General features: G+C 49.2%; 1 protein-coding gene across 3 annotated transcripts in view; it reads left to right on the top strand.

The window, feature by feature from the left end:
- Window positions 1–15096, top strand: part of PIGG (phosphatidylinositol glycan anchor biosynthesis class G (EMM blood group)) — a 72011-nt gene extending 56915 nt beyond the window's left edge. For all 3 annotated transcript variants that reach the window (XM_077345457.1, XM_077345458.1, XM_077345459.1), the window contains one exon: window positions 8601–15096. In XM_077345457.1, the coding sequence (XP_077201572.1) occupies window positions 8601–8826 (226 nt within the window). In that variant the 3' untranslated portion in view covers window positions 8827–15096. The remainder of the gene's footprint in view (window positions 1–8600) is intronic.
- The last annotated feature ends 4253 nt before the right edge of the window (window positions 15097–19349 follow it).

Below are 19349 nucleotides of genomic sequence, written 5' to 3'. Positions count from 1 at the left end.
TCTGCAGGTTTGGAGGGGATTGGGGGATCTGTTGGAAGCCATTACTGTGTAGACCTTAACTCCAGGGTATGATGGATTTTATCTGGGACATGTGTTTGGAAGGGGTGAGTTTCCCTGGCCCAGACTGGAGGGCTGTGTATTCGCCATGCTCCTCTTTTCCATCTCCTTTCCTGGCTTTTCTCCTAAGAATGGCCCACTTGTGTTCATGGCGAGAGAGGGTCGTGATTGTAAAGTTGTACAATTGATTCAGGCAGAGACCAGCCCCTTCCCCCAGTGAAGGCCAGAACCCCAACTGTGAGCTCAGACACTCATTGCCCCTTTGAGATGTAGCTGCTGTTCAGATATTATGGGAGGCAGCTTGAATACACCTCTCCCTCCTCGCCTGCTAATCCCATCCCCATGATTGCAGCCTCTTTGTCCTCCCCATGACCTTTGGCACACCTTGATTTTGATTGGAGGAGTGGGGCAGTGTAGGGAGGAAGGGCAGGGAAAGGAGAGTGAGGCTGATTGGTGGAGCAGAGCAGGATAGGGAGGAAAGGCAGGGAAACTCAGGAGAGAGAGGCAGGGAGTGGGGCTGATTTGGAGGAGCAGGGCAGGGCAGGGTAGGGAGGAAGGGCAAGGAAACAGGAGAGACAGGCATGGAATGACGTGATTGGAGGAGAGGGGCTGAGCAAGGAGGAAGAGCAGGGAAATTCAAGAGAGAGAGGCATGAAATGAGGCTGATTGGAGGAGCAGGGCAGGGTAGGGAGGAAGGGCAAGGAAACAGGAGAGATTGACGTGATTGGAGGAGAGGGGCAGAATAGTGGAGAAGACAAGGAGATGGTGGAGAGGGAAGCCTGGGAGGGACAGGGACAGAGGAACAAGGAGAGTGAACAACATGAAGGGAGGACATTGAGAAGAATAGAGCTCGAAGAGAGAGAAGGAAAATGCAGCAGGAGCCAGGAAGTGGGGCAGCAGGCAAGGAAACTGGTGCAAGGGAGCCCATTGCCATTGTCCTGGTTCCTGTCAGCCCCACCGTAGGGATTGCTGCATGAGACCTGAGTAGCTCCTGTGCTGGAGCACCTCCTCCCTGAACCGGCTTGCCCAGTGTTTCGTGAGGTAAGGGAGAGTGAGCTTTCAAGGACTGCAGATTATTGTGGCTCCTTTCTTTGCGGTGGGGGCCTCAGCCTTGTTAGGTAGAAAAGGAGGGGCAGGCTGCATGGGAAAGTCTATTTTTAGGCCTCTGGGATCATTTCCCCCGTTTGCCGCCTTTCCCCATTCAACCCAAGCATCACTCTGTTCAGCAGAGCATCGTTTAGTTTACCAGGCACATTTGCGCTGCATCCCGAGACCTACCCGGCACCGACTGTGTCAGAGAGAGATTGCCTATGCCGCGACATGCTGTTTTGCATTACAAAAAAAAAACCCTGCGGCACCTCCCCCCACACTCCCATCCCTTTTATTAAACTTAATAAGCTGTTTTTCTGTAGCGCGCATTTCCCAGCTTGGGCTGCAGAAGCCCGCATCATCGTGTCCTCCCAGGATGCAGAGGCTTGTGCTGTCGACATCCCGGAGCGGCAGCCAGAAAACGGAGGGCTCTTATCCAGGGCTGCGTTAATGCTCCTCACGCAGGCGGGCACACGGATGGCTTTGAGCCGGCTTTGGTTCGTCAGCAGGCCAGCAGCGAGGAGGGGGGGGGGGGAAGGAGCGCCGAAAACACAACGGCTCACTTCAGTTGCTGAACAGTATTTTGTCTCCCCTGCGCCCAAAAAGTTAACAGAGACACCCACAAGGAAGAATATTGCCTGCCTGTCATTCATCTCATTACGTGTAAAAGCAAAGTCGGCCTCTGGTTTTAATCAAAGAATCATAGAGTTGGATGGGGCCATACAGGCCATCTAGTCCAACCCCCTGCTCAACGCAGGATCAGGCCAAAGCATCCTAAAGCATCCAAGAAAAGTGTTCATCCAACCTTTGCTTGAAGACTGCCAGTGAGGGGGAGCTCACCACCTCCTTAGGCAGCCTATTCCACTGCTGAGCTGCTCTGACTGTGAAAATTTTTTCCCTGATATCTAGCCTATATCGTCGTACTCGTAGTTTAAACCCATTACTGCGCGTCCTTTCCTCTGTAGACAACGGAAACAGCCTCCTGCCCTCCTCCAAGTGACAACCTTTCAAATACTTAAAGAGGGCTATCATGTCCCCCCCTTTTCTACAGGCTGAACATTCCCAAGTCCCTAATGTAGCAGTTCTGATAGCAAACATTTGGAAATGCGGGTCTGGCCGGTTTCCTAGCCCATGCTGCTTGCGATCCTTTAACCGGAGATACCTGGAACTGAACAGGGGCCCTTATGTGTGTAAAGCAGATACGCTGCCACTGAGCCATGGCTCCTCCCCCACTGAGCCGGTTTAGCACTCTTCTTCCATTGCGCACCCTTGTTTATGTTGAGTAGTTTCCAGGCGGAATGTTCTAATTAAGAACATAACATCACGAGAAGATCCCTGCTGAATCAGGTGGGTCGTCTATCTAGTCCGATATCCTGTTTTACCCAGCGGGCAACCACTTGCCTTGGAGGGCCACCGAACAGGACACACAGAGGCCACGGCCTTGCCCTGGGGCTTCCTCCTAGCACGGGTTATTGAGAGGTTTCCAAGTGTGGAGGATCCCTTTAATCGATGTGGCTTGTAGCCCTTGATGGCACCTTTCTTCCCCGAATCTGCGTCATTCCCTTTTAAAGCCTTCTGTGACATCATTGCGTTCTCTGCCAGTGAATTCTCCAAGGGAGCCTTTCTCAATGTTTTTACCATTGAGAAGCCCATGAAACATTCTTCAGGCTTCGGGAAACCCCAGAAGTGGTACAATCATGCAGAATATGGTTAGGAAGTATAGCTGTGGACACCCAGCCATGGCCCCTCCCCTTCCCACCCCCTTCAGGCCCATCATTGGCCTTTTTTTTTTGGGGGGGGGGGTCCAACATGACCATAAATGTTGATATCACCCAATAAATGTTTAACAAGTTTTTATACACACACACAATTAGCTCCCACCCATTCAGGAAACCAGGACTGTCAAGAAATCCCAGGGTTTCATGAAACCCTGGAGAAAGCCTGCTCCAATGGAATACCTTGTTAAATAGAGAAGTCCTGAATCTGTAAGCTGAATTCAGCATCATCTAAGGACCTCAAGGTTGGTCTCTGCTCATAACTGGTAACAAAATCTGTATGTAGGTCCTGGTTTTCAAAAAATCATTTGTCACTTTATACTTCTATGTGCTGTGATCCACCACGGTCCTGCAGAGCAAATGGTGGACGTTGCCCTACATTTCTCGCTAATCTTGAAGAGAAGACGGGCACGTGGCCAGTGGCCACAGGAGCCAACTGGCTCGGGCTTGAATAGGCTTTCATCCAGCTCGATGGCTGCAGTCTTATCATTTAGTCTTTATTAGCGGAGTAGAATTGATCCATTGCCCTTGGCGGCACAGAAATCTGGGTTTTGTTTGCCTTCTGTGAATTGTAGTGAGCCGTCGGATCTTCTGCCAGAAACGGTACTCTGCCTCTTTGGACGCAGCCTTGAACATCAGTCTTGTCCAATGTGGATTCTCCTTGCCAATCCACACGAAACGGCGCTCTCTCTTCCAGTTCCAAAGCTCGAGCAAAGGAAGCCATCTGATGCCCTGTTGCAGTGTATTGGAAGTGCCAAATCAATTACGATTTAAAAACAACAACAGCTTTTATTGGGGAATTCAGAGTCTTGGTCTAGTGGGGGCCCAGTGCGGCATGGCCCGTCCTCCTTGTTGAAATAGGAATGGATGTATTTAGGAAGGTCGTGTCGGGCACAGTTTCATCCTTTCTGTTTTCAAGGATATCGTGAATACGGGAAAACGCACAGTGGCGTTGACACGGCAACCTGTTACTCAATGCCAAGGACTCTGAATGATTCCAGGAAACTGGTGGGAGAAACCTGCAGGACTCAGATCATGACTTTGCCTGGACCTCCGCAGGTGACCACAGGCTGGCTCCACACTCTGTTGTGGGAGGAGACCGGAGGAGAAGGAAGACGGATAATTGTCATGGGCCACACATGCTTAGGATTTGCCCTTTCCATGATGAAATATCAGCTTGGTTAAATTCCTGGGAATGCTTCTTAGGCCCCAGGGAGTATCACGCTATATTTACTTAACATTAATTTCCCCTAAACTAGTGATAGCCCGCCTCATCAGATCATGTCAGGTCATTCACCCCCTGTCTGTCTACTTGAGGACCAGAATCTTCCAACCATGACATTGCCTCTCCTTCTACATCAGTTTGGCCAAAAGGAGTCTACCGTCCTTTTCCCCACCTCTCCACCCATATCTGAAGAACATGGCAGACAGCTTCTTTGACTGGCATGCCCAGCATTCAGTCGTAGCCTGTCCTCAGAGAAGTTTCCCCATGGCTGCTTCCTAAACTTACATGTTTGGACAGCAGCACTGGTGTCTCCTCTCCCACTGGGAGAGCTTCTTGAACAGCAGGAAGCAGATCCTTCACCTGCTGCCTTTACGTGTAGACTGCTGCAAAAGCGGAGTGGATGGAACCAGCAAAATGGTGGGAATCAACAGTTAAGGGGTGCTTCGGTGGCTGAAGTGGCCATTCACACCTGAAGCAGCCAGTGCTGCAGCATGGGGGGAGGGGCAGCGCCAGTTCACTAGTCGTCGCACACTGGAGCCCATGCCACCCCTCCCACGCTGTGGCGCTGGCTGCTTCAGGTGCGAACAGCTGCTTCGGCGGTCAAAGCGGTTCTCTAGCGCAGGGGTAGTCAAACTGCGACTCTCCAGATGTCCATGGACTACAATTCCCAGAAGCCCCTGCCAGCGAATGCTTGTAGGGGCTCCTGGGAATTGTAGTCCATGGACATCTGGAGGGCCGCAGTTTGACTACTCCTGCTCTAGCGCAATGTTTCCTTCGGGTTGGGACTAAGGGTGCCCTGTCCTTGGGTACTGCCATTGGGGTGCGCTCTCTCTCTCTCTCTCTCTCTCTCTCTCTCTCTCTCTCTCTCTCTCTCTCTCTCTCTCTCTCTCTCTCTCTCTCTCTCTCTCTCTCTCTCTCTCTCTCTCTCTCTCTCTCTCTCTCTCTCACTCACACACACACACACACACACACACACACACACACACACACACACACACACACACTCACCTAAGCGAAATTCAGATTCACAGATGGAATTGATATTTTACATCCAGAACTCACCTCCCTAGATCAAGTAATAACATATAGTTGAAATGTCTTTATTCCCCACCCACCTCGCCCCCACGGTGCCTTTTGCCCTAACACAAGACACCAGAAGACGTTGCCGCTTGCTTAGCCGTGTGTGACCTGACGGACCACCCCTGTGCCTGGCTCCGGGGGCTTCTGGGGACCTGTTCTCAGCTTGCGCAGGAAGCTCACAGAGTGTGTTGGGACTTGTCATCCTGTGCGAACCGAAAGCCACTGGCCAACAAACGCCAGCCGTGCCAGGCAGGTCTCTTAGCTGTGACATTTGCCTGCTGGTGTTTCGCCGAGGCGTCCCCGGTCCAGCTCTGGAACATTATTGCTGTTAGGCAGCAGTTCCCTTCGGACCCAATTATTCTAGGGGAGCTGTTTGCATTTATGGTTGCCGTTTCTTAATTCCCTGACTCATCCTGTCACAGCGATAAAGCCGTCTCTTTACGACGGAGGATTTTTGTGTTTCTGCGCGGTGGCGGTTGAGCCGCTTTGGCAGTAGGTTTCTCTCTCTTTTTTGGAGAGGGTGTGTGTGTGTGTGTGCTGCTGCTGCCTGGCACACTTTCTGTGCTTGTCATACGGCATCTGCCAAGTGGTTTCTCAAACATTTAAGTAGACATCTGGAATCCTGTCTGGCACCCCGGATGGCTCCAATCACTCCGTCAGTTTAGGAGCAAATAGCAAACACATCCATCAGAAGCCTGTCTGGTTCAGAGAGCTCTGAGAAGTGCCAAGCGCCTTCCTAGACTACATATGCAGCAAGGAGAGATGCATTTTTCTCAGTGAGGGGTCAAGGCCGGCCTGGTTGCCAGCCTCCTGCCGGGATCCCACCGGTGCCAGCTGCCAGTGTCCCTTGTGCTTCTATATATTGGCATCTGATGTGGGAGAGGGAAACTCAGACGTTGTCTGTGAGGCTGGCCTTGAGTCCGCCTTGCAAGAGTGATGTTACGTCCGGGCTATAGCTCGCACACATCATACGAAAAGAAGAAGAAAAGTTGGTTCTTATATGCCACTTTTCTCTACCAAAAGGAGTCTCAAAGTGGCTTGCAGTCGCCTTCCCTTTCCTCTCCCCACAACAGACACCCTGTGGGGTGGGTGAGGCTGAGAGAGCCCTGATATCACTGCTCGGTCAGAACAGTTCTATCAGTGCCGTGGCGAGCCCAAGGTCACCCAGCTGTCTGCATGTGGGGGAGTGCAGAATCGAACCCGGCTCGCCAGATTAGAAGTCCGCACTCCTAACCACTGCACCAAAATAAATGACTGTGGTTTTAGCTGGCTTTGAAAGTGGGTTAGACGAGTTAATGAAAGTTGGATCCAGCAATGGCTCTCATGACTCAACTGAGCTTCTCTAGTTAAAGGCAGTGATTCTTTGAAAAACCTTTGCTGGGGAGTAGGGGCAACAAGAAGGGGTCTTTTGATAATCACTAGACTGAATGGACCATTGTATCGACCCAGCATGGTTGCGCTTATGTTCTCATGCGTGTCCAAGCACAGCACTGTCCCTTTCCTTCTTACCGGGGTGGGGACAACCATTCAGTCCCTGGAGGAATAACCTCTTCAGCATTTGCCCGGCTGTGGGCCGTTTTCTAAGTGCTCTGCTCCTCTCTTCCCGTCACCTTTATGGACAGGCCAGGCAAGAGGCATTTGGAGGTGGTTTTCCAAGGGCTACCTCTGCGTCAAGATCCTAGTTTTACATGCAGCGGTAATAAAGGGGGTCAGACGGTTGTCTCTGAAGGCAAGCACACGAAAGCTTCTACTTTGAACACAACTTTGTTGGTCTTAAAGGTGCCGACTTTGCTTTAGCATGTGGTGCCCGTTAGCGTCATGGAGAAGCCCACTCTGGGTCCAAAACTGGGTGCACGTAAAAAGAATGCGAAGAGACACTTAGCCTTATCCACCCTCTCCACAGTCCATGCTGTTTTGATGACAAAATGCTCTCTTGATCTGCCCAGCCACCAGCGGCAGCCCTTCCCCAACCCACCTGGTCATTTGAGCCAACAATGGGCTGGCTTCCTTAGCAACAGCGATGGGGAGAAATACTTCTTACTTTGCGGCTTGGGCTTGAGACATTGTCCATGTTTAGTTTTGAAACTTTATTGTAATTCTGCCTCCCCCCCCCCAAAATTAAAAACGTTATTTTTCCTGGCGGAACATGGGTGGGAAAGGGGAAGTCAGTTGCTCTCAAGTATCTCTCAGGTGCCAGCTGTCAAAGGCTTGTCCGTGCTAATGGCCATCCTGGCCAGAAACAGTGAAATGGCCAGCTCACACTTTAGGAGAGCTGGGCTTTTATACCCTGCATTTCACGCCCCGAAGGAGCCCTAAAGTGGCTTACAGACAGCTTTCCCTTCCTCTCCCCACAACAGGCACTCTGTGAAGGAAGTGGGGCTGAGAGATCTCTAAGAGAAATGCCCTGCGAGAACATATCTAAGACAACTGTGACTAGCCCAGGGCCACCCAGCTGGCTGCATCCAGAGGAATGGAGAATCAAGCCCTGTTCTGCAGATTAGAGTCTGCCACTCTTACCCACTGCACCATGCTGGCTCTGGCTGGAAGCTGATCCCTAGGACTCGACACAGAGACTTGAAGGTGTGGGATGCTTGGCTGTAATTCTGAGAGATTTCAGGCAAAGGTTCTTTGACCCACAAGGGAGCAGGAAAACAGACCATAGTCCCTTGTCAAGGAGGGAGACAGGTCCGTTCAAGTGGGTCCCCTGTTATAAAAATGCCAGGCTCTAGGAACTACAGCTCATCTGCAGACTAGAGAGATGAGTTTCCCTGGAGAAAAAGGATGCTTTGGAAGATGGGTTCTCTGGCATTGTGTCCCACATCTTCCAGGAGTTTCCCAACCTGGATCTGGCAACAACCTGGAGTTTCCCAACCTGGATCTGCCTGTGGCAGGGACGGGACCTGCAACCCTATTAGAGAGCCAGCTTGGTGTAGCAGTTAGGAGGGTGGACTTCTAATCTGACGGGACGGGTTTGAATCTGTGCTCCCCTACATACAACCAGCTGGGTGACCTTGGGCCTCCCCTCAGCACTGATAGAGCTATTCTGACCGAGCAGGAATATCAGGGCTCTCTCAGCCTCACCCCCCTCACAGGGTGTCTGTTGCGGGGAGAGGAAAGGGAAGGGGATTGGAAGCCGCTTTGAGAGAAAAGCAGCATATATGAATCAACTCATCTTCTTCTTCTTTGCAGTAGCCGCCCAACTCCCTGAACCACGAACCTGCCGTCTTAGGACCCAACCCATATTAACAAACCAAGTCTTGTGTTGTCGTTTTTCAGTATCATCAAAGTAAATAATTCTGAACGCGTGAAGACCAGACATTAATGTGGCGCCTTGAAATGATCTCGGCTTTTAACGTTTGCTTTTGTACTAACAGGAATCCTGCGGCGATGGGCCACGGCTGTTTCTGTTACGCGCTACTTCGTTCCATCCCAGTGGTGGCGTACATTATCTTGGTGACGGGCCTGCGGTACCACCTCTTCATCTGGAGCGTCTTCTCGCCCAAGCTGCTCTACGAGGGCGTGCACGTCCTCATCACCGCCGCGGTGTGCCTGTTCTTCACGGTCCTGGATCAGAACCACTCGCACAGAGGCCCCGTCTGAAAGCTGCCGCTGAGCGGAATATAGATAAATGCTAGTTTCTTGCAGTGAAACTGAGGATTCTTGCCTTTAGATCATCCAGTGGACTTCAAAGATGGATCTATTTTTTAGCCAGCTTGGGTTTTTTATATATCGAATTACATTGCAAAAAGTTTCATCCACGGCGTGGGTGGCACGGAATGGGGATCTCTCAATCACAGTTGGAAGGCCGGAAGCAGATTGGGGGGACTGGAGCCCCCTCCCGGCGTTATTTGATGCGGCCTTCCAGAACCACAGTTGAATATGACATTGGTAGGGACGCCGGCTTTCAGGTGGGACCTAGGGATCCCCTGCAGTTGCAGCTCATCTCGAGCTAAATTTCCGAGCTAAATTTCCTTGGAAAAATTGGCTGCTACAATGGAGGGTGGACATTGTACCCCACTATCTTCCTCTGGCTCCACTCCCCAAATCTCCAGGCATTTCCTAACCTGGATCTGGTAATCCTGTCTCCCCCCCCAAAACTCCTGCCTGTAGGAGTCCAGCAACCCTGGTCTTGACCTGGTCTTGAAGTGCGGTGAAGTCTAACTAGGATTCTTAACCCCGGTTTCAAGCTGATGGGCAAACTGTGGTTTGATGAGACTGCAAGTAGCCTTCACTGGGGTTCCCAGCTGCAGGTTGGGGAATTTTTCAAGATTTGGGGGGCAAAGCTTGGGGAGGGCAAGGATCTCAGTAGGTTATAAAACCATAGAGTCCCCCACCTTCTAAAGTAGCAATTTTCTTCAGGTGAACTGCTCTCTGTAATCTGGCGATCATTTGTAATTCCTGGAGCTCTCCAGTCCCCACCTAGAGGCTGGCATCCCTACCCTTCCCTGCGGTCAAGATCCATGCTTTAAGGTATGGTTTAAGGTAGCCAGTGGCAGTGTGTGGGGGAGAGGTAGGGTATCGGAAGTCCAGCCTTCTTCCAGTTTGGGGGGCCATTGAGCAAACCCATCTGTTGTTTCTGCTAAAAAATAGTGTTAATTTTGAGCATCTTCAAAGGAGTAGCCCTAAGGAGTTCTTGGTAGTTTTCATTCCTTTATATCTGAGCGGTTGCTCCATAAATGGGAGGCGGGGGGAGGAATCCACACAGCTTTAATATATCTGCAGGAAAAGGGCGGGTTGAGTTCTTCCCTGTCTACCAGGAAGGTTCTTTGTCGGGTTTTTATTTTACCGCTGCTCCTTGTTTCTCTGTTCTCAAATGTTAATCGTCTCTCTTTTATTAAGTCAAAATCTTCTTTTATGTCCTCATCCAATCCCCCGATAAGCCGACTGCGAGACGTTGCTCCGCATAGTAAAACGGAGGTATCTCTTCTCCCAGCCGACTCCGGTCCCTCTTTGCCTTTGGTGATGCGCGAGGGGAAGGAAGGTAGGTCAGAGACGAAGCATTACCATTAGCTTAATGGCCCTGAAAGTAATTGGCGAGTTCACAGAAGAGCGTTTTGAAGGGAAGTCTCCCGAACTTGAGAAAAGGGCAGTTCCATAGAATGTGTGAAACTCTTCCTTCTCATATTTGTGTGCTAATAAAAGGCCTCTGGCATATTATGGGAAACGGTGTCGGCTTCATCTCGCCCACTTCAGCACTTTGAACCCCCCCCCCCCATTTTGCAGGTAGGGGTGTTGGCTTCGTCCTGCCCACTTCAGCTCCTGGGACCCCCCCCCCTTTGGCACCTTGGACCACCCATTTTACAAGTAGGGGTGTCAGCTTTGTGTCCCGCCCACTTCAGTACCTCATACCCCTCACCCACTTCAGCACCTCGGACCCCCCCCCCCCCCATTGAGCCAAGGCACAACGTTACTCCTTAATCCAATATCTAGCTTTGAACCAGGGGTGTGTGGGGTGGGTAACATTTCAGATCCACACTCCGATTCAGGAAATAACCGTCAAGGGATGCATGTTTAGGGATTAGAAAAGAATGTCGGCACACCTGTAAATAGTTGTGTGGAATTTCTCAGGAAGATGAGTAGGAGCCTTTTGTAGATAAGCTCAGCAGATTTCGTAGGTTTTGATAGAGCTCAGGGTGCTGCAATGTGAATTGGGGTGAATCCAACGGTCCTCCAGGGAGCCTCCTCCTAATTAGGAAGCTCCTCCTCCAAGCCAGGCTTTCTCAACCATGGGTTCGGGAAACCCTGGGGTTTCTTGATGGCCCTGGAAGGGTTTCCTGAATGGGTGGGAGTTAATTAATTCCTTATATATTTTTTAAAAATTGTTAAAATTTATTGAGTGATATGACCATATATGGACATGTTGATTTGCCTCCCGCCCCCCTCCCAAAATTGCCAGTGATCAACCGGAAGGGGAGGGGCCCCAGGTGGGCGTGTACACAGCTCTGCTTCCCAACCATATTCTGCATGATTGTGCCACTTCTGGGGTTTCTCAAAGCCTGAAGAAAGTTCCAGGAGTTCTCAGTGGCAAAAAGAAGGTTGAGAAAGGCTGCTTCCAAGCGGAGGAAGCTTTCTGTGGCTGGAAGACAGTTCAGACTTTTGCGCAGTGAAGTAGTAGGAGAGCGATAAGATCCACCCCAATACTTGCCAAAGAATGGCAGTGCAGGTGCAGCAATGGGAAACTTGGTATAAAAGAAGAAATACAAATTTCCCCCCCTTTCAAAAGAATTTGGACTTACCAAGTAAAACCTCGTATACGGTGCTGCTGGCCTTATATGGGCCCTATCAGATAGAACTTTAGCAAAGAGTTTTGTCGATGTGATAACAGGAAGCCAGTCCTGAGCTCACTTCCTGTTCTCTTTACCCCACAGACACTGTGATGTACCAGTAGGGCTCTACTGCAGTTATAGCAATACTAACCCTTCGGCATATCGTTGAATCGGACGTGGGGATTGATTCTCAGGGTGGTGAAACCTACAGACACTTGTAAACAGTACAACCTGATTTGTATTTTTTTAGGCTGTTTTTAGGGGGGGGGGGTCGGGGGCAGAGGCCAAAGTCAGATTAATTGGTTTGTAGGTTCTTTAGGCCTTGGTTTTCTCCCCCAACCCTGTGATGTAGGCTAGGTGTAGAGTGACCAGCCCAAGGTCATCCTGCGTGTTTCCATGGCAGAGCAGAGATTTGAACTCTGGCCTCCTGGTCCCCTCATTCAACACTGTAACCATCATACCATGCTGGCCAGTTAACGTGTTGATTGTGCATCTGCTGTACCATGGGTTTCTCCGCCACACAGAGGAACTGCCTCTTCCAAATGCTTTCCGAGGCTCAACTTTGTTTCCTCGATGCAATGGGAGGTAAACACTGCAAAGTGTGGGCAATGGTGACTGGCGGAGGCTGTCTCTTCCTTTTCTGTGCAGATACAAAGAAACACAAGAAACACAAAAGGGGCTAACAACGAATTTTTGGCACTTTGCAGCTGTAGATCTTATTGTTTTAAGCAGTGTGATTCTGAAAGCATTTGATTATTTGCCATAATATTGGAAGCGGCTACAGGGTTGGGGAAGGGTGCAGTACATAGCCAAAGTGTTCTCCAGATTTCTGGGTCACACTCCCCCCCCCCCCACACACACACACACACACTGCCCTGCCCCATGAATTTAAATGGGTATCATGTTTCACTCTCGGACCCCAGAATACTTAAGTCTAGAGCAGGTTTTCTCAACCAGGGTTTTGTGGAACCCTGGGGTTTCTTGATGGCCCTGGAAGGGTTTCCCAGATGGATGGGAGTTGATTAGAAGAAGAAGAGTTGGTTCTTATATGTCGCTTTTCTCTACCTGAAGGAGGCTCAAAGAGGCTTCCATTCGCCTTCCCTTTCCTCTCCCCACAACAGACACCCTGTGATGTGGGTGAGCCTGAGAGAGCCCTGATACTACTGCTCAGTCAGAACAGCTTTATCAGTTCTGTGGCGAGCCCAAGGTTGCCCAGCTGGCTGCATGTCAGGGAGAAGCGGGAATCAAACCCGCTCCTAAGCACTACATGTTATACATTTATCGGGTGATATGACCATATATGATCACCAATGATGGGCCTGGAGGGAGTGGGAAGGGGAGGGGCTCCGAGTGGGCAGGTACTGTGCTATGCTTCCCAACCCTATTCTGCACAATTGCGCCGCTTCTGGGGTTTCTCAAAGCCTGAGGAATATTTCAGGGTTTCTCAATGGTACAAAATTAAGAAAACCCTGGTCTAGAGAGTGCAAGAGTAAGAACAGATCACCTCAAGAACAGCCTGTGGCCTTGTTCCACACATTTCTGTGAGTCCTTATTTTTGGGTGCATCTTACCAATGGAAGGATCTGTGTCTGGTACAGCAACTCTTGCAGAGACTCAATAGGCAGCCTCCTCTCAAGACCAGTAATTCCGTGGTCTCTGCATCACTCCTGCCTCAGACTCAGGGTATAAAGCAGGGGTAGTCAAAACTGTAGCCCTCCAAATGTCCATTGACTACATGGGAATTGTAGTCCATGGACATCTGGAGGGCCGCAGTTTGACTACCCCTGGTATAAAGTATCTAAAAAACAAGGAAATGGTACAGGGGCAAGGGATAGTGGTAGCCATTGCTTTTTTCTTGCTGGTGTCAGAGTAGAAGGGGGCCGAGGTGGGGTCATGAGTCATAGAGCTGTGGGGCAATTGGATATGCAGGCGTAAAGGAGCATTTAATTTTAATTATGCATTTATTTATGTGGCCTGTCAATCTTCCTCAGCTCACAGCACAGGAAGTTAGTACTCGAGGCTAAATGACCCGCTTGCTTCTTTTTTCTTGCTTAGAGTCGTCAGAAATGTTCATTATGATAAATGTTAGCAACTGGCGTTTCCCCCCAGATAATCATTTTCATCTGTTCTGTATGTTAAAATTTCCAATAATGTAGGAGTTTTGCTGTGTTGAACTGTTCCTTTTTTAATTGTATTTATTTTTTAAAAGCAACAACCTGTAAACTGGATTTTAAAGTTTGATGTGTCTCTTAAAAATCAAAATGGCTTAAAATGAAATCTAAAATGGCTTAAAATGACATCTAAAATGAAATGAGATCTGATTTGATGATTTGATTCAGATACACACCCTTAAGTCTCTTAAAGCTGCTGTCATGAACCATCACACAAAACGGCGAATTACAAGCATCCTGATGAAATAACCAAACAGACTTCAGTTTGCGTAGGTGGCCGTATTGGGAGTATGAAAAGCTCGAAATCCCTCCTGGCTTGTCCACATAGAACCCCAAAAGGTCAAAATAAAGGATAGGAACTAAAGTCTCTGTAGGATAGAACACAATTTTCGGACATGTATTGTGCATGTTTGAATTTAGACGTGGTCACTCGTGCGTTGGTTTTCTGTCTCATGGACCGTTTATGCACTGGGAACGTCACTGCCCCAGCTCCCATTGCAGGAGTACAAATCAGGGACGGATGAGGCGCACCGGGGCAAATGTTCCCCTGTGTGGGTGCAGGAAGAGGTGGGACAACCTGCCACGACTAAAACTCCAGCCTGCAGCCTGGCATGAAACCTCCAGTGCATAAACGGTCATGGAGAAAAAGATCTGCCTTCTGCTTTGGGAAGTTTTTGAACTAAGTCTTCAAAGAAGCATACTTGCAATATGGTCTTGCAGAGACCATAATTTCACAGTTGCTCCCCGATCTGTTATTTATCCAAAAGGGAAGAGCCTCTTGTGGCACAGAGTGGTAAGGCAGCAGAAGCTTTGCCCATGAGGCTGGGAGTTCAATCCTGGCAGCCGGCTCAAGGTTGACTCAGCCTTCCTTCCTTCCGAGGTCGGTAAAATGAGTACCCAGCTTGCTGGGGGGTAAACGGTAATGACTGGGGAAGGCACTGGCCAACCACCCCGTATTGAGTCTGCCATGGAAACACTAGAGGGCGTCACCCCAAGGGTCAGACATGACCCGGTGCTTGCACAGGGGATACCTTTACCTTTATCCAAAAGGGAGGCCCTGAATGCAGAACAACTCCCAAAATTTATGCACAAAAAAGTGTCTGTTGCCTTACATGCTTGTAGCTAGCATGCAAATTTAAGATGGCTGCCAATTTTCCTTGCTAGTACTTGGTGAGGGGGCTAGTCTTTGAGATAACAGAAACTATGAATTCTCATGTGTGTGTATGCCAGGGATAGGCATCCTCCAGCACGTGAGGACATTTTGCTTTTTTTCAGAAAATATGTAATCAAATAAGATAAATGATTTAAATCAGACTGCCATGATTTTCGAAATATCGGGGACTGTCCGATGTTACAAAACACTGGGTATTTGTCCTAATAATTTGATTGGGAGAGGAGTGTCAAATAAAACAAGCAACTTCTGCTGTTGTTGAATTATGTTTAATTCTTTTTTCCCCCTGTATCCTCTCTCTGAAACTAGAAAGATGTGACACCCCCCCCCCCCAGAAGTGAAGAAAACGGTATTCATAAGAACATAAGAGTCCCACTGGATCAGGCCAGTGGTCCATCTAGTCCAGTGGCCAACCAGTTTCTCTGAAAGTCCAACAACAGGGCATAGAGCAGGGGTAGTCAAACTGCGGCCCTCCAGATGTCCATGGACTACAATTCCCATGAGCCCCTGCCAGCATTTGCTGGCAGGGGCTCATGGGAATTGTAGTCCATGGACATCTGGAAGGCCACAGTTTGACTACCCCTGGCACAGAGGCTAATACTTTTCTAATGTTACTTCTTGGCACCGGTATTCAGAGGTTTTTCCCGTGAACGTGGAGGTTCCCCTGAGTCACCACGGCTAGTAACCATTGACAGACCTCTCCTCCATGAATCTGTCTAATCACCCTTTTAAAGCCCTCTATCCCTGTGGCCATCACTACATCCTCTGGCAATGAGTTCTGCATTTCGATCACTAGCTGGGTAAAGAAGGATTTCCTTTTGTCTGTCCTCAGTCTACTTCCCATCAGCTTTATCAGATGCTGTGAAGTTCTAGTATTTTAGAAGACAAGAGAAACAATTCACTTTGTTGACTGCCTCCACCCCATGCATAGTTTTAGAAACCTGGATTCCTTCATGTCTGGGGCATCACCCTCACATTTGAGGTCTCTGTGCAGGCTTCTCTAAGATATTCAAGAATGCAAAGACACCCCCACTCAGATAGACATGTCCGAGAGCTGAAACTGGTACGTTCCAAGTTGAGATACACTAAAGCAGGGGTAGTCAAACTGCGGCCCTCCAGATGTCCATGGACTACAATTCCCATGAGCCCCTGCCAGCATTCGCTGGCAGGGGCTCATGGGAATTGTAGTCCATGGACATCTGGAGGGCCGCAGTTTGACTACCCCTGCACTAAATGTATTACTTAAATTCAGGTGCAAGAGGCCCTTTAGTGCCATTCATGCTTTGGGTGGTAGCACTAGCAAAAGAAAAAGACTAGCGCTGCACACAACAGGAAAGAAAAATGGCACAAACCCTCCTATAATATCAGAAAAAAAACACCCTCAGTTCCTGCTGCTGTGTATAAGGAGGGCGTTTAAACTTGTATGTGAGATTCATAACCAGCAGTGCTGTATGTTGCCATTTAAAATGTGGCTGTTCTCTATATCAGTATTTCAGGTTGATTTGGGGAAGATCCCCAGAGATGATGAAAGTGTGGTCCTGCTTTCCAAGCCAAACAAAGTCTATCTATTTATTTGGGTATTTCTATGTCACCTTTCTCTCTACTGGGAATTCCAAACAACTTACACACAAACTATATATCGTACAACTCCTAGGCTGGATCCACTGAGGTGTCTCACTCAGGTCTTCAGGCTTAAAAGGCAAGAATGTTTTTGCTTGTGCCCTTTGGCTACCTGTCATGCATCAGCCCTCAGCACAGGTGAACCAGGGATCAGGCACTATCATTTTGGGTCCAAAGTATCCAGCAAACATCCTGAAGCACAGTCACTGATGAAAGACTCTCCAGAAAATTCACCTCCTGATAATGAACTTCCCACACCTGAGCCATCAGCACTACTGGAAAAACAAGTACCCAGCTCACCTGAAGCATGCACATCGTTAGAGCCAAGGAAACAACAGGGAAGACAAAAAGAGAGAAGATATAGTGCTTGTCTCCAGGCTCACTATTGCAGGGAACTGGAAGAAGGGAGATATTTGCAGGATGAGGGCTGAATGCAGTGACTGAAGTGCTGGAAGTAATTCCAGAATCAGGACTTGGGGATTGCCATGCCCTATATAAGTGGTTTGCAACAGCAGGTAAGTGTGGGTGCCCTGTGTGTGAATGCTGGTTCAGCTTTGAATAAGACTTAGCCTGCCTGTTCTGAAACTCTGACCTTTGCCTGCTGGACTGCTTCTGCATCATGGCTTGATCCTCTGTCTATCTTGATAGTTGGCCCAGCCTCTGACCATGCTCCTGATTACTGCCTGCCTCGACCTTAGACTGGATATTGACTATGCTTCTGATTGCTGCCTGTCCTGACCTTGTGCTAGATTCCAACTATGCTCCTGACTACTGCTTGCCCCAGTCTTGGACTACATCTCTGACTTCAGGCTGGAACACCTTGATGCTGCACCTGCCCTGCTAAGCAGCACACTAGAGTTCACTGCTTTGGGCCCTGACCAGGTGTAAACATTTGTAACAGGGAGGGGAACAAACTTGGATCAAATTCAACTAGAAAACCTGCTCCCAAGGCTCCCCTCCTCTAGAAACTGACTCATGTGATCAAGGACACCTGTTCCAATTCTCCATGTTGCTTTAGGACTTCTGGATGCATGGGTTGTTTTTTTAATAGCAGTGCACACATCGACACAAGTAACCAGCCCTGTGAAATTGCCTTGTAAGCGGAGAGGCTGGAGAGGTGAGGGCAGCGTCTTAGTCCAGATCTTGTCCAGATGTGGTGCTCTGAATGCAAGCTGCAGTTTTACATCCTGGTGTAAGGTCAGTCCTTCATGGTGGTTAAGAAAGTGAACCATAATGTTTTCTCCACAGCCAGTGTGGTGTAGTGGCTAAGAGCGGCGGCTTCTAATCTGGAAAGCTGGGTTTGATTCCCCACTCCTCCACATGCAGCCAGCTGGGTGACCTTGAACTAGTCACAGTGCTGAGTGCACTGTTCTTGTCAGAGCTCGCTCAGCCTCACCTACATCACAGAGTGCCCGTTGTGGGGAGAGGAAGGGAAGGTGATTGTAAGTCGCTTTGAGACTCCTGGTGGAGAAAAGTGGGTTATAAAAACCAACTCCACCTCTTCCTCTTCTTCTTGCTAATTCTGGTGGAAAACTGTAGCATCTCATACGATGGATCGGATCGCAAGACATGATTTGTTTTATCTTTGCATCTTCAGCTGGAATGTTTATAGGTGTACCTTCAGCATGTTTTATGTGGTGCTTTTGGAATCGCAAGTAGATTTTTGTTGTTGGAAATGTCATTCTGTGTACGTCTCAAGTGTCAGGGGGTTTGCTTCGGGTATGATTTAGGAAGAAGTGACTTTCCCTCCCTAATGTTTTGAAGTTCCATTTAACTTTCTGTGTGCTCCTGAGGCTGGCTGCCATTCAAAGACAGCATGGTCCCCAAGAGGCTTGTAAAGGGACTGCTAGACTTTGGGTCGATCAAGAGAAAGGCCTCTGGAGAACAGGAAACGACCAAGATGCCCCTTTTGAATTGACAGAGAAAAACAGATTGTCGTGATTCTAACGTACAGTCGTTCTACTTGTAGGACGCTTGAACTGTGTTCTGGGAACAAGGCTCTCCCTTCCCCTTTGCTTTTGACATTCAGGCAACTCGCTGAGACCTGAATTCTCAAGAGGGCAGGACAGTTCACACAGCTTTTCATCGTTCCAGACCAACATGGAAATCAGTTTTTTGTGGAGCAGGAATCCCCAATGGGGTGTGTGTGTGCTGTGGACACATTTGGAATTCTGAGCACAAAATGGCTGCTACTAAATGGTTGTTAGGGAAATTGAGCCAGTCACAAAATGGCTGCTGTAGTCACATGGTGAAGTTCCTTGTGCTGGGGTCGCAACCCCCCAGCCCCTCCTACTTTCTAAAAATACATTGCAGGCACCAGGAAAGATGTCAGTGGTAGGGATGCCGGTCCTCAGGTGGGACCTGGGGATCCCCTGGAATTGTAGCTTATCTCCAGACTGACAAGACCAGTTCCCCTGGGGAAAATGGCTGCTTTGGAGGGGGGACTCCATAGCACTATGCTCCACTGAGGCCCCTCCCTGCCCCAAATCCCACCCACTCCTGGCTCCACCCCGAAAATCTCCAGGTGTTTCCCAACCCAGAGCTGGCAACTCTAGTTGGCAGACACCACACTGGGGGACCCAGTTCTAGAGCATTTATTGCTACTGGTTTTGAAGTTTATTACTTCATTGTCCTTCAGATATAACACATGCCCTGGTCACTTAAGGCCAGGTTACATAAGAAACAGAAATACACGGTGGTGGTGGTGGTGGGGTTCCCCTCCCCCCATTTTGAGGTGCAGGATTTGGAAGTGTGTCTTAGGGAGGCTTGTGGATTTGAATGGACCTCTTTGAGGGGGAGAGGCAAGAAGCTAATTGTTAGGAGGAAAATTATGCACTGAACCCCCTTCCCTCCAAACAAAGAAGTTTTCTTTGTGTGGCACTGACCAAAGAGGCTA

The sequence above is a fragment of the Paroedura picta genome, chromosome 7, assembly GCF_049243985.1.
Source record: "Paroedura picta isolate Pp20150507F chromosome 7, Ppicta_v3.0, whole genome shotgun sequence".
Taxonomy (NCBI): Eukaryota; Metazoa; Chordata; class Lepidosauria; order Squamata; family Gekkonidae; genus Paroedura; species Paroedura picta.
This window is presented reverse-complemented; position numbering and strand designations above follow the sequence as displayed.